Below are 15,191 nucleotides of genomic sequence, written 5' to 3' on the forward strand. Positions count from 1 at the left end.
CCTAAACATTTTATTTCATTTTTTTGTCGCGACATACGTGCTCACAGAATGAGACATGGAGTTGAAAATTTGGAAAGAATATGCACTGGGAAACCTTTAGTTTGTCTTATAATTATATTATAAAAAAAAAATAAGCCAAATTAATAAACATTGTAATTATAAAAATTTAGAAGCAGACAAACTTTCCTTAGTGCTGATTTTATTTGTTGATTTTAAACTCGAAAAAATATGAGAAAATTTTTTTAGTGTACCTTTATATGGCCTTTAGCTTGAAAGATAGGTACAGATTTATAAGATTGTATACTTGGAAGCTTTTCTCAATGTTCTTCAATTTCAAGGAATTTGATTTTTTTTAAATCAAATCTTTCTTTTCTTTTCGTAAAAATATTTAAAACTAATCGCGTGTCTGGAATCTTGATTTTGTATTTAATGTAAAAATATTATGAATGAGAGGAGTTTCCATAAAAAAGTAGCTCATATTTCAATTAAAAGCTCACTTATGGTTCAAGTAGGCAGATAAATAAATCATCCTCTTGGGTTCTTAGTACGAATATATCCTGCTCAGGTACCATTAATCACAACTTTAATGAACTCTTGATAATACCTCAAAGGAAATGTTGAGCAATTATTAATAGCTTCAATGAAGAGAATTTCAATTTAGATTCACCCTCTTGTTTATTCAGTACTTTAATTTTTCTACTTCATCAATTTCTCAATTCCTCATATGGGTAGAAAAAAATCAACAGAATATCAAGAATAAAAATGTCAGTATGATCGATTTGATTAATAAATTTGTGAGCAGTTTGAAGTTTTAGTTAAGCTCTAAAACAACTGCATTTTAGGATTGGAAGCTTTTATTGTTTCAAATTAAACGCTTTTTGATTTAGAGCTAAAAGCTTGTTTCATTTAGACTTTAAAGCTTTTGATTTAGATAGGTAAAAGAATTCTTGACCTATATCGATTTCACCTGTATAAAATTAGTATCTGACAGAATGAATCTAGGAGACCTTTGTGGGATCGATAAGAGAGTAAATGTTTTTTTGTTTCATTCAGAGTTTGTCACTGACGCCGGCAAGGCCGCGGCCAATCTACCCGTCCTCGAGTTACACTGTAGGGTTCGATGACAGCGACGTCGAAAGTGTGAAAAGTTGCGGAAGTGCCTGCAGTACTGCGAGTGCCTGCGATCATGCAACCTTCGCCCTCAACGGTACAACTTGGTCGGGTCGATCGCGTAAATACGTCGTTCATTGTTCCAATCATTCCGGTGACAGTGAGCAGTATCTCACACCCACTCAAAGGGCAGCTAGACAGATTCGAAAATTTCAGGTAAGATCCGAAATTAAAAAAAAAAATTATTTCTTCATGCTCTTAGAAAGTAAATTGAAAAAGTTATTCCTAACTTTGATCTTTAATATCTATCAATCAAATGCAATCGAAATTTGAAATTCGATTGCTTCAGTTGATAGAGCAGTCGTCAGGCAAATCGAAAGATTTTTTTCACGGAAAATTTCATTTCATTTACAAATCGAACTTGTTCCATTTCTCTTTTAAAACGGAATAATCCTTGGGCTTGAATGTTTAAATTTGCGAAAACTCGATGTTGCAGGCTCTCTTGAAAGAAGCGAAAAAAGAAATAGAAGAAAAGGACCAAGAAATCCTTCGGTTAACGAAAGAGGTCGTGGAATTGCGACTTTACAAAGCATCTTTGAACAGTCCTGATGAAAGAACAGAAAGCAGCGAAGCCCCGACGGTTCGAGAAAATGACCCTTTTTCTCCTCAGTCGCCTTCGAAGGATCTTCCCGACGAGTGTGGATTTGAAACAGCCACAAGTCCAGGAAGTTCTCGAAAACGAGTGCCTTCCGAAGTTCAATCCTCCTTGGCAGACTCCGGACACTTCGAGGATGGCTCCATTCATTCAAAAGAGTCAGTTTCCCTTCCAGGAATTAATGCAATTAATACTAACATCACTTCCACGACTGGTGTCGAACAAAGTGAGAATTCCCTGAATAGGACCTTCACCTCCACTGCAGAAAATTCTGAACGAGATGGGGATAGAAGAAGACTAGTTGCTCACTATGAAAGCAGGATCGAGGAAATGCACCGGAGGCACGTGGACGAACTCCAGGAACTTAAAGAAAAGCATAATGACAAGGTGCTTACTATATAAAATTTAGATTCTTTACTTTTTCCTTGAAATCCAGGGGTTTTCACTTCACTTTTGAGTGTACACTCGTTTTTTAGATTCTAAAAGATTTCACCGATTATTATTTCAAAAGATTTTAAAGCTTTCAAAAAAATGAAAATATTTCAAATGATGAGAAAAGACAAGAAAATAAATAAGCGGGGTTTTCATGAAAAACAGGTTAGTTATATTTTTAAAAGGAAATTGTCTACACGTACCGAAAAATGTTGCTATTTGTACCGAAACTTCGGTAAAATAGCCTCTTTTATAGCTCTATTTGTACTGAAATTTTGGTACCCGTAGCCACGACCTGTAAAAAATGGTTGCCATTTTCTTGATTTAAAACCTTTTTTAAAATTTCAATTGGACGCCCAAAGAGGTCAATAAACCTCAAAAGATTCTGCAAGACAATTTAACTGTTTTATTTAGGGAAAACGTTATAGAAGTTCAGGGTGTCTACTAAAATCCTGAACAGAAATTTCAAACAATTTCAGATTTTTTCCAGGTATCTCAAGATTATTCCAGGTATAATTTTTCATAGTACAGAGGCATTCAAGTATTTTGAATTTTTTAAACAATCTATTCGGAATACGTGTTTCTAGAGATTTAATTATGTTTCATTTAGAAAGCTTTGACAAAATATATTACAATATATCACTAAATATATTATCGCTATCAAGTAAGTAAATAAATAATAGTAAAAGCATAATTAATAATTTCCTGAATTTGTTCCTAAAGACCATGAATATGAATAATAAATAATTCCAAAAAAATTAATATTTTATCTTTATATAATTAAAATTCAGTGCATATTTAATAGAGGATTTCAAGAGATTTTACACGAAAATAGAGAAAAATATTGTTTTAAGTAAAATCAATATAAATACTGTATTAAATTCAAATAAAAATATTTAAAGTTCCTGACATTTAAAGTCGAAATATTACGTTTTCAACAAGGTAGATGAATGTTAAGGCAGATAGTTAAATTTTCAAACAAGACGATTATTTCTGTAACAAAAAGACGAATTTCCTACTAAAAAAGATAAATTTTCAACAAAAAATTGAATAGTTAAATTTTCAGCTAAAAAAATAATTTTCATCAGAATAAATGAATTTTCAACAAAACAGTAAAATTGTGAACCAAAGCGATGAATTTGCAAATAAAATCATAAATCTTCAATTGAAATATTAACATTTGAAACAAAAACTATTAATTTTCAACCAAGAAGATTAACTATCTATACCAATAAAAGAGGAATTTTCAACAAAATATAAGAAATTTCAACCAAACAGTTGAGTTAAAAAAAAAATTTATTTTCAACCAAACATGATATAGTTGAATTTTTAGTTAAGCAAATTCAATTTGAACCCAAAAAAACTTGTTTTCAACGAAATAGTTAATTTTTAACTAAAATGATAACTTTTTAAATGCAACAGTTAAACTTTTAACAGAAAAGAAAAGAATTATTTTTTTTTAATTGAACTATATTTCGAGTACTAAAAATTAAAAAAGAAAAATTGACTCCAAAAGGTAATTCTGAGTTTGTTTAAAATTAAATAATTTACAGAATTTAACGTTAAAAGGTAAACTGATTCAATGCAAAAGCCTTATTCTAAAATAACTTAAAGCCAATAGATTCATAATTTAACTCTTTTATTCAATATCAAATCCTATTCAAATATTGTTTTATTTAAACAATCAGTTATACATTAAATATTAAAAACTGTATAATTAGAAACTCAATTGTTTGAAATAGCCTTGAATCGTTAACATTTCAGAATGTTAATTTAAATTTTGAACGTTACAATTTTAATTGTTTCATTTTTTAAGCGACAGTGTTGAATTCCAATGTATAAGTAACAATTGGACAATGATAATTTAAAATAACTTAAAATTAAAATAATTTAAATTCTAATTTAAAAGTGTTAATTACAAAAAATGGTTTAGCCTTCACTTTTTAATGTTTCTAACATATTCTGACATATTTCTGACATATATACAATTGCGTAAAATGATATAATTTTGAAAATTCATACGTGTGAATTATTGAGTGTTTGAATTTAAAAAATATTGGCGCTTCAATGTTAAAAGTTCAAAGGAGTACCACTTTTAGTTTCTTAATTCAAAATTCAATTTTGATTACATGATATAATACGATACTTATTAATAATATATTTATCGTTTTTAAAAATTCTCTAATTTTAATTTACAATCATATGTTTTGAATGTGAAATTCCAAAAGAGTTTAATCTTGGAGACCTTGAAACTAAAATTTTTTCTTAAATTAAGTTTTAGATTATTTTTTGGAGGTTGTGAATTTTAATTTTCACAATATTGTAGTTTCAAATTTAAATATTCAAAATTTTAGGAACATTTCGCTACTCAATATTTCAAAATTTCATATTAGCCTTGATAGTCAGTTTTTAATTTAATAATGTTAGATATACCTATGTATAAGGCAATTTCGAATTGAAAAGCATAAAATTATACAATTTGAAAAAAGTAAATCATATCATAGCAATATTGTTTTGTATTCTTTATCTTAATTTTTAATTTTCGATTCAAGATCTTGAAACTGTTCGATTTTTAATTGAAGGTTTAAACAAATAAGTCATTTCAAATTGAAAAAATATTTTATATGAAATGTTCAAGGGTTTGATTATAAAAAAGTTAAAAATTACTATTTATTTCGAAAGTTTTTTCTCGAATAATTCAATTCATTTCTCATCGTAGAAAAAGTTATATAGTCAGTTTTAATGTTAACTTGTAATATTATTATGTAAAAACAATTTAAAATAATAGAATTTCAGAAGCTTTACCTTTGAAAGATTCAATTTAGTTTTCAATATTAAATTGTGAAGTTTTATTAGCTTTGAATTCAAATTATTCAAATTTAAAAGTTTTGAATGTTTAATTATGTCATTTTGAACACTTTATTTACAAAAAAAAATACAATTCCAATTCCTCTGAATTTTAAATGATCCAATTTCCAAAATTTGAACTTAAAATATTCCATTTTTAACGTTTGGAAATTGTCATATTTTCAAAATGTCAATCTAAATTCATGCTAGTTTCGTTATTCTCCAAATAAAATTAAAAAGGTTTAATTTTCAGCGCTTCGACTTAGAAATGATAAAATTCAACACCTTTTTCTAATTAAATTACTAATTATTGTTTCAAAAATATGCAATATCTTATATTAAAAAATTAGTTTAATAATGAATTTTTAAATTTGCATATTTGCATGTAAGTAAATGGAAATCCAGAGGCAGGAACGCGCGATTTGCGCGCATGCATTTACTGCTTGTGTGCAATAAAACGCATCTCTGTATTTTACTTTATCAGGTACAATAATTTAAAAATAGCGGCCACCCTAAACAATTTAATTAAAATAAATCACTTAGAAATCAATTAATAGTTTCTAATTGATTATTTTCAGGTTGAGAGTTTGTTATACCAACTCGCAGAGGTTAACACTCGATACTGTGAAATTCGGCCGTCCTTGAACACATCAGAGACTCGGGTTCGAGAATTGGAAACCGAGTTAGAAGCTGTTAAATCGGAACTTACGGAGCAAAAGGCTTTTGTAAGTGAACAAGAAGAGAGTAATAAACAAATGTACCTGAAGATGTATGCCAAAGGCCAGGAGGCTGCCCGGATCGAGCAAGCTGATCAGGTAAAAGGAAAAGGTCAACCTAAAAAGGCACTATCTTTATCTTGCAAGAACAAAAGTTTGATTTTATAAAAGGAACTTGAGAACAAATCGAAAACTTCTTACCAACACAATCACTAATTCTTGGTCTCAATTTTTCAGATTCTCGAGCACGCTCAAGAATCACCGCCTAAAGTATCAGTAGCTGAACTTTTTCAGCAACTGACAGTCACACAAGCCGAACTAGAAAATATTAAAGTGAGTTTCCTCCATTTGTATTTAAAACAATTCAAATATCGAATTTTGAATCTGAAATATTATAGAACAATAGTTTTTACTATAAAAATTGTATTTCTTCATCGAAGAAATTGTGTATGGTACCAGAGCGCTTTAATTGGATACAAACCTCACGTTCTTTTCTGATAAGCTCCCATGATAATTAATATGTTATTGTGAAGCCTAGAATCTTCTGCTTTTCAGCTCTCACGATTCCGCACCTCTTGTGTAATGTCTGATTTCTAATCACTAACACTTCCTTATCATCCCATATCTCACCATTTTTGTACTAACAATACTTTTTTTTTGGCCGCTGCTCGCATTCCAGGATACATACTACTCGCCTGAACCTCATATATCGGCCCAACGTAGCCCGTGTTTATTAAGTGGTCAGGAGGCTGTTTCTCTCTGGGTTCTTGGCACGCGTAAGGTCTGTATTCCTTGCCAAATTGCCAAGCGAAGACATCATGTCTCGTTTTTTTTAGATGGCATCTGATCACGCAATGCACTTTTTGTTCATAGACACTTGCCTGAGTTCACTGCATTTTCACGATTACCTGGTTTGTTATTTTTAGAAGAATTTATTTGAGCTCTTATATTTGGTAGAAGACATTTTTTTTCTATCAGAAAATAGTTCTTCATAATTGGTTGATAATTGCTGTCTGTTCAAATGAAGGTTTTTCTATTTTAACTATTTTTTCAAGAACTCAGGAGATTTTTGTATGGTCTAAAATAATATTTCCCGACTAACAGAAACTAATTATGACTAATACAACAATTAAGAAAGTTGATTTAATTATTTTTGGAAATTTTTGGATTATTTCTTTTCTGAATCCAATTCTCAGTATCGTTCGATTCATTATGCCACAATTTAAGTCGACAGCACTTCCAACAAAATTTATCGGAAAAATTCTATAAATCGAATCCAGTTTTAGCTGCATGAGAAAAGAGGTTTACAGATTATTAAAATTATAAAATCTAATCACTCTTACAATTCGGCTATGCGGGGTCAAAACACAGTAAGCACCAAACCAAAGAAGTGCACTTACTGTGAATTAATGTCACATTACAGTTTCAAAATGCACTCAATTGTTCTTAAATCTTAAAATAGTTTTATAAAAAAACATTAGTATATTAAATAATACTGTGTGCAAGTATTATTTATTTTAAATGAAACCTGAAAACGTGCTTTACTGAATTTTGAAGAAAATGGCGCTTACTGTGTTATGACCACGCACAGCCGAATTGTGTGTCCCGGTTCTGTGATGTAGTAGAATTAGTATGTATTTCATAGAAGAAAATATGTCATGAAAAAAATAGAAAAGACAAAATTATAAAAAAGTTTGTCAGCATATACTCACAGGTTGAACAAATAAAATGCCAGCAAAAGAGATTTTTATTGATCCAATGTTATCACTGCTGTGGCTTCAATTTGACGTACCTTTTTAAAAAATATTCTATAAATTCACGATTAAATCGAATTTATTTCAAATTACAGCAAAAATTTTTAGCTAAATAATTTTATATTTAGAGTAATAAAAATTTGACAGATAGAAAAGTAAATACTAAACATTGTTCAACTATGAAAACTTTCAGTGTGAAATTGTGCACTACTGAGCGATTGAAATAGTTTCATCTATAAATTTATGAAATGTTACTATCTATAAATTTTCAATCTACAATTATTCAGTTTTGAATGTTTTTAATTTAAATGTTTTAACTATTAAGGCTTTCGAAATAAAAGTAATTTTAAATGGGAAGCATAAAAAATGTATACTTTAGAAACTTAAAACTGACGCAAATCCGAGCTTCATTCAAAACTGAAAAAATTTATTCGCAACAAATTGTGATATTAAAACTTCTTTGTACTCAAACCCCCCCAGTTTTTGTCAAAAGATCTACGTTTTCAGACCCCATGAATCCGAAAAACAAGTTTTTAAGAATGTGTCTGTATGTCGTCTGTCTGTCTGGCCGTGAGCACGATAACTTTTGAAAAAATTAATCTATTAGATTGGCCTTTGGTGCACTCGTTTAGTATCCTACACTAAAGGTCAAGTTCGTTAGCCAGCCATTTTGCATAACAATTCAAAAAGTGAGCGCATTTTGAATATTTTAAGACCACTTTTTTCAAGATTTAAAAATTCTCTGTACGGATATTCGTATTATTCAAAAAGTCGAACAATGTATTCTAATGATTTTTTTCATTAAACTAAAAATTTCCAGAGTTATAGCTTTCAAAAAATTCCAAAAAACACACGAAGATGAACATTTTAAGCCAAATAACGCACGATAGGAAAAAAAAGATAAGAGAAGAAAAATGTTCATTTTTGATAGCCCTACAAGATTATCATAACAACTTTTTGAATTTTGTCGAAAAATTCAAAATTCAAATTTTGACCGCACAAAAAATAATCAAAAATCAAAGATTGCATTTTCCGGTCAAACTATGCAAGATAGGCAAAACAAAAATTATAAGACTAACATTGCGCACACAAAAAATATCTACAAATTTGTTATTAATCAGTTTTTTATAGGACACTTAGTTTCTGTTTTATTTATAAAAAAAACATTAAAAATAGTAAATTCAAATTTTTCGACACACGACACAAGCTAAGAAAAAATAAATAGATAACATTTTTTCAGCGAAAGTAGAGCAAAAAAATGGTCAAATTTTTGTTAAATGACACGAGATACAAGAGAATTAATTCACAAAAGTGGTTCAACCCAAAAAAGCCTAAAATTGCTTTTGAAGAATTTTTGATAAAACGCGTTGTTTTCGTTTTAATTTTAAAAAATAAAATTAGGACTAATGGAATTGAATTAATTTTTTTTATATGACATATTTACCAGTTTTTTCCTGAGTATCCAAAAAGGCTTCTTTCTTATTTATATTTTCAAATTCAAAACATAAAACTAAACAAATTATAATTTAATGTATTAAAAGCAGACTTTCTGAATTGAGGAATCTGATGCGCAACCATTCTTAAAAAATGGAAAAACTTAGAAGTTGAATAATTTAGAGAGAATATCTTCAAAAATAAATATAATATTTTAAAAAGTTATTTGGGAAAGAATTAAAGAGAATTTGATCAAATACCTCCGAATTTATGGTGAGTTTTAAAGACTTCAAGATGAATGAAACAAAAACTTTTAACAAATCTATCGAGTGAATAGAATGGAGTTAATTTCGAAGAATTCAAAAGAATTTAAGGTAAATTTATAATAATTCAGGGTGAGTTCAAAATGAATTGCAAAAAGTATTTTAAAATTTCTTAAAATCTTTGAAACCCTACACCGTATGTATAAAGTGTAAACCATACAAATAACAATGGAAATGAGCAAATTCACTTTATGGAAAAACGACATAAGTTGCAATAAAATGTTGAATAACAAAATTTTGTTTAACAAATGCGCATTTTTTTATAAACAAGACAATGTAACTACGTCAGTTTTAATACCAATGCATGTTATGAATTATAATAATATACATTTATGGAAATGATATACAATTTCAGGTGTAAACTCGAGTGCAAAGAACGAGATACATGATGACAATGTGTTCGTTAAAGCCGAAGGAGCTTTAACAAAAGAGAATTCACAATCACAAAATTCCTGTTGTCGATGTTTTGACCTTTAGTTTTAAAAAGTCAGTGCAAAAAGACCGAGCGTGAGCCAAATACATTATCGAGCGCAAAGCGTGAGATAAATATATTATCGAGCGCGAAGCGCGTGAACCAACATTCGCGCACCTTAAGGCGCGCTCAAATTTGCGAGCGAAACGACGCGCCCGATGAGAATGTGCCCGCGAGGCAGGCAGATTTTCTTTTTATTATTTTGAAATGTTTACCTTTTTGGAATATTTTTCAAATTGAAAAAATGCAATATTCAAAATGTCTGGTTCTAAAATCTGCTCATTTTTAAGGCTTGCATTGTAGAAATTATTGGCATAATTTTGCTTTGTGTTGGATTTATTCTGGAGGCATTTAATTCAAAATTGTTCAGTTGCAAATCTTTTAAACGGAATAGTGTGATACTGTCGATTTTTTCAATTCGATAAACTAGGATTTCAAAGAATTTGACAAACCAGAAAGTTTTGTATGTTCAAAATTTGATTCTAAATAATTTAGAATATTTAAATATAAAATTATTAAATTAAAAACTAACTTTCAAGACTTTTAATATATTTTTCAATTCAAAAATATTTAAAAATAAATTTGTCCTAACGCACATCCAAAGCTATAATTTTACATTTATATAAATATTAATAAGTATCATCATGTAGCATCATACGACTTTCAAAGTGATTGGATAGATTTTTGTTACTAAAAAATGTGATTCCTGTGAATAAATCGTTCAGAATTTAAGAATTTTAATTATTGTGAACCTTTAAAGTTTAATTATCCTAAAAATTTTGAAAATGCAAGAGAAACAACTTCATGTGGCTACCAAATATCAGAACCTACAGCAGATTATAATTGATTTAAAATACCGATGTATGGGAAATAATTTATATCTAATTTTACTTTAGGGCACTATTCGTGTTGATAATTTAAATTAATTATTTTAGGTATATGTGTCCTTTAAATTAAAGAAAATTATTTACTGTAAGTTCATTATCTAATGTGGGATTGTCTCCCCTATACATATATTAATAATAATAATAATAATAATAATAAATAATAATTGAGCCTCGGTGGCTCAGTTGATTAGACACTTGGACTTCGCCTCAGAGGTCCGGGGTTCGATCCCTGAGCCGGTACCAATAAGCCTGTGACAACATTTCGCCACAGAAATGTTTTTAATAATAATAATAATACCTACGTATTTAAACGTAGCACAGACTGCGTTAAAGGTGCAAACTCTTGTATACTGTGCAGCTGTGGCAACTGTTAGAACGTTGGACCGGAAAACTAGGCCTGCAAATGCAGTTTTTGTCCCAGCAAGGGATCGCGATCTACCATGGAAGATCAGGTTGGATATGGATGTCAGCAAAATAAGGTGCAAATTGGGTCGATTAACTCAATATAAAAAAGGAAATAGAACTGACGTAAGTACAAGAAAAGTAATGCACGAAGACAACAAAATCAAAACCTTCAGACAGATGAAAGAAGGTTCTATCGTAAACGGAGAGTAAAGCCAAATAACCACCAAGGCACCGAAGTCCCTCAGTTGGAAGATATGACTAACTACTGGTTGGGTGTTTGGGGAAAAATGAACAGATGCAATTTGGACACTGCGTGGTTCAAACGGGAGGAAGCAAGTGCAAGCAATAGCCCTGAAATGCATCTGACAAACATCACAGCTTTGGATGTTTCAGTGGTCTTGAAGAGGGCGAGTAATTGGAAAGCTCCAGGTTCAGATATGGTGCACAACTTCCGGTACAAGTACCTGACGATTTTGCATCTTGCGTTCGCAAGGTGTTTTCAGAAGATCATTGAACACCCAGATCTGATACCAGGTTTTATGCTTCAAAGTACTACGTATATGATACGAAAAAAACCAGACGCTCAAAATCCATCTGACTTTCGACCGATAGCCTGTCTTCCAACAATTTATAAATGTCTTACAGCCATCATTGCAGATAAGGTATATTCTCATTGCGAGGAGAATGACATTCTTACAGAAGAACAAAAAGGATGTTGTAAAAACTCACGAGGCTGTAAAGATCTAGTCACTATGGACGCTGTTGCCATGACTCAAGCTCGTAAGCATCAAAGGAACTTACACATGGCATACATTGACTACAAGCAAGCGTTTCCTTCCGTGCCGCATGACCATTTGCTTGAAGTCTTAAAACTTTACAAAATCTGCCCACGCATTATTGACTTTCTAAGCCATGCGGTGAGGCTCTGGGGTACAAGAATCAAGTATTTTGATCATGGACAACCAAGGATAACTAGATCAATACGCTTTACGACGGGTATATTTCAAGGAGACTCCTTCAGCGCACTATGGTTCTGTTTAGCTTTGAATCCATTAAGCAAAACACTAAACAGCATGTCTCATGAGTTCAGAATGCATGATAATGAGGATGGTAATCAAGTGACCCATCTTCTTTACATGGATGAACTGAAGCTGTACGCTAGTTCAGGCCAGAAACTGCAGCAAGTGATCGATGTCACAAAGCAGTTTTCCGATAATATCCACATGGAGTTCGGACTAGATAAATATAGAATAGTGCATTTAATCAGAGGGTAATTAGGGACCGCAGAGTTAGAGAACGAGTTCGAAAATGACATCGAGGCAATGGCTGCAGACGAATCATATAAAGATCTGGGTATTCTTGAATCTAAGGGTATTCAACATACGATAGTTAAGACAAGCCCAACGACTGCCTTCACTACGAGACTCAGATTAATTATGAAGAGTTTTCTCAACTCGGCAAACAAAATCAAGTCGATCAACACATATGCCATCCCTGTCCTCACGTATTCCTTCGGGCTCATAAAATGGTCTAACACCGACCTTAAAAAGTTAAACAGAATTGTTCGCGTAGAAATGACGAAGCACCGAATGCACCAGAGAAATTCAGCGATTGAAAGGGTAGTTCTACCACGACATTTAGAGGGTAGGGGCGTTTTATATGTCAAAAAACTGTGTGAGTCACAAGTTATATAGTTGCGAAACTATTTTAACAGCAGACGAAATGTTGCGCTTTACAGCACCATCTGTCAAGAGGATCTTCAATACACGCCCTTAAATTTGTCCTCAGATGGGGCCTTGAATATCAGGGCAGAAACCATAGAGGAATTAGAAATTCAATGGAGACAGAAAGCCATCCATGGCGAGCACCCTAACACGTTAGATCAAAATGAAGTGGATAGTGAGGCATCTAATATTTGGCTAAGAAAGGGTGTTCTGTATCCAGAGACGGAAGGATTCATCATTGCAATACAGGACAAGGTTGTCAACACCAGAAATTATAGCAAATACGTGTTACATCAAGGCGTGGTTGACCGGTGCCGATTATGTGGAGATACCAACGAATCCATCGAGCACATTATTGATGGCTGTCGCGTAATGGCTCAGGGAGAATATACGCACAGACAATGATGTAGCGGGCATTATACATCAACAACTTGCCCTAAACCTAGGACTCTTAAAAGAATGGATGCCCTTCTATAGATACATTCCAATTCCCGTTTTAGAAAGCGAAAATTACATCTTATATTGGGATGTCACTACCCAAACAGATCATTACATCCGGGCCAATCGAACTGACATCGTGATGCGAGAAAAAAAGGTGGAAGAGTCTACATCATCGACATTGCTTGTCCGCTTAACCGAAATTTGCAGTCAAACTATACAACCAAGATCCACAAGTATAGCGAGTTAAGGCATGAAGTAAAGAACATATGGAGGAATGTGAATCATACATCTATTCATCCCATTGTGATTTCGACTGCAGGCAATGTACACGCAAGATGCACTGAACATCTTGAACATTTAGGAGTCAGTAGGGTATTGGCAGCAGCTCAGAAGGCAGTTTTATTAAACACTTGTCGCATTGTAAGAAACTTTCTTGATCATCAGGAAGCGTGCGACTAAAAACCCGTGGAGTTAGATATGGTAGCTCTAAGAAAGCATTCAGAGGTGACTGTTGTCACCTCCAACGCTCGTGGCCGCTCGTAATTTTATACCTACAACATCATCGCAGGAGGTTTCAACCATTGTATTAAATTATTTGAATTAACTTATAACATTCTAATCTCGTCAGTCACTTGACTTAGTCCGTGGCTATGATATATAACCGGGTTTACCCGAGTAAAAGTTTAATAAAAACACTGTATATATTGAACACTTTCAATTCAAAGTTTTTCTATTTCAAAATCTTTTTTTCTAATTGATCAATTATTGAGGTTTTCATTTTGAAAGTGTCTAATTTGTTTAAATATTTAAATTTTCAGATATATAAATAATGAATATTTCAACTGTTAATACTTTCAATTAAAAATAAATGTTTATTCTAGAAGGGATCAAATAACAAAACAAATAACTTGAATTTGAAACTTGAGCAATAACAATTAAATTGAAAATAATTTGCAGCAGGCCACGAAAATATTCGTACACCTCTTTTTTGATGATTAAGTTCTCTTTATTTACTTTTACTTTATTCACTATTCTTCTTATTATGTAATAGCTAAAATATTTTTAAAAGGGTTGAATCCTTATAAAATTCTCTATAAAATGAGTACAGGATGAAACCAATTTGTCTATTTTTTTAGTAGGTATTGCAAAAATAGTGTAAATTTCAGTGTTTTATTAAATTTTTTGTAATATCCTAAATAACCAAAATTTTTTAATGTTTTTAAATTAACTTTAAAACTATGTTTCGACAGTATCGAAACAGCTTATGGTCATAAGTGTAACGAAGTTTACTACGACAGTGCAAGAACTTAAGCTGTAACAAAAAAGTTGGAAAAATTGCAATATTCTTTTATGCTGAGAACAATATTTGTGTAAATTATATGAAACCTATAATCACACATTTTCTATAAAAGTCCCTCGAAATATATATTTCTTAATTTTTATTCTGATTTGCCTACAAAAAAGTCGTTTTTAAATTTTACAAACTTTTTTGTTATAACTTTAATTACTTGCACTGTGGTAGGAAATTTTTGTCCACTCTTTAAGCTGTTTCGATACTCTGGAAATATAACTTTAGAATGAGCCTAAGAACGTTAAAAATGTTGATTATTTCGGATATTACCTCAAATTTAAGAAAAGATTAAAATTTACATTATTTTTGCAATATATACTAGGCAGTCTGATAAGTACCTGAAAATTCTAAGAGATGGCATTAGTATTCACTAATGTGAACCATTTTCGTCGAGCTTGATCCTTCAAATGACGCCTGTCAAAACTTCAGCCATTTATGTTTACGCATTTATAAGTTACAGCTCTGAGAAGCGACTAATCTCCGAGTTTTTTTTAATATGGAAAAATCTGAGTTTCGAGTTTTGATCAAACACTACTAACTTCGTAAGAAAACGATATCCGAGACCAAGGCCAAGCTGAATAAGTATTACCCGGACTCTGCACCGTCGATTGGAACGATTCATAAGTGGTTTACCGAGTTT

General features: G+C 31.4%; 1 protein-coding gene across 3 annotated transcripts in view; it reads left to right on the forward strand.

Annotated features, from left to right (window-relative positions):
* Positions 1 to 15,191, forward strand: part of LOC117179744 (prelamin-A/C) — a 48,127-nt gene that overhangs the window by 16,689 nt on the left and 16,247 nt on the right. The window contains exons 3-8 of one of the 3 annotated variants that reach the window (XM_033371808.1): positions 1,054 to 1,326; positions 1,607 to 2,152; positions 5,623 to 5,859; positions 5,998 to 6,093; positions 6,440 to 6,541; positions 6,634 to 6,655. In XM_033371808.1, coding sequence (XP_033227699.1) covers positions 1,054 to 1,326; positions 1,607 to 2,152; positions 5,623 to 5,859; positions 5,998 to 6,093; positions 6,440 to 6,541; positions 6,634 to 6,645 — 1,266 coding nt within the window. In that variant the 3' untranslated portion in view covers positions 6,646 to 6,655. Of the gene's footprint in view, positions 1 to 1,053; positions 1,327 to 1,606; positions 2,153 to 5,622; positions 5,860 to 5,997; positions 6,094 to 6,439; positions 6,542 to 6,633; positions 6,656 to 15,191 lie in introns of those variants that run through there. The other 2 variants (XM_033371806.1, XM_033371807.1) reach the window with 2 other exon arrangements.

Source organism: Belonocnema kinseyi, chromosome 9 (genome assembly GCF_010883055.1).
Source record: "Belonocnema kinseyi isolate 2016_QV_RU_SX_M_011 chromosome 9, B_treatae_v1, whole genome shotgun sequence".
NCBI classification, from domain to species: Eukaryota; Metazoa; Arthropoda; class Insecta; order Hymenoptera; family Cynipidae; genus Belonocnema; species Belonocnema kinseyi.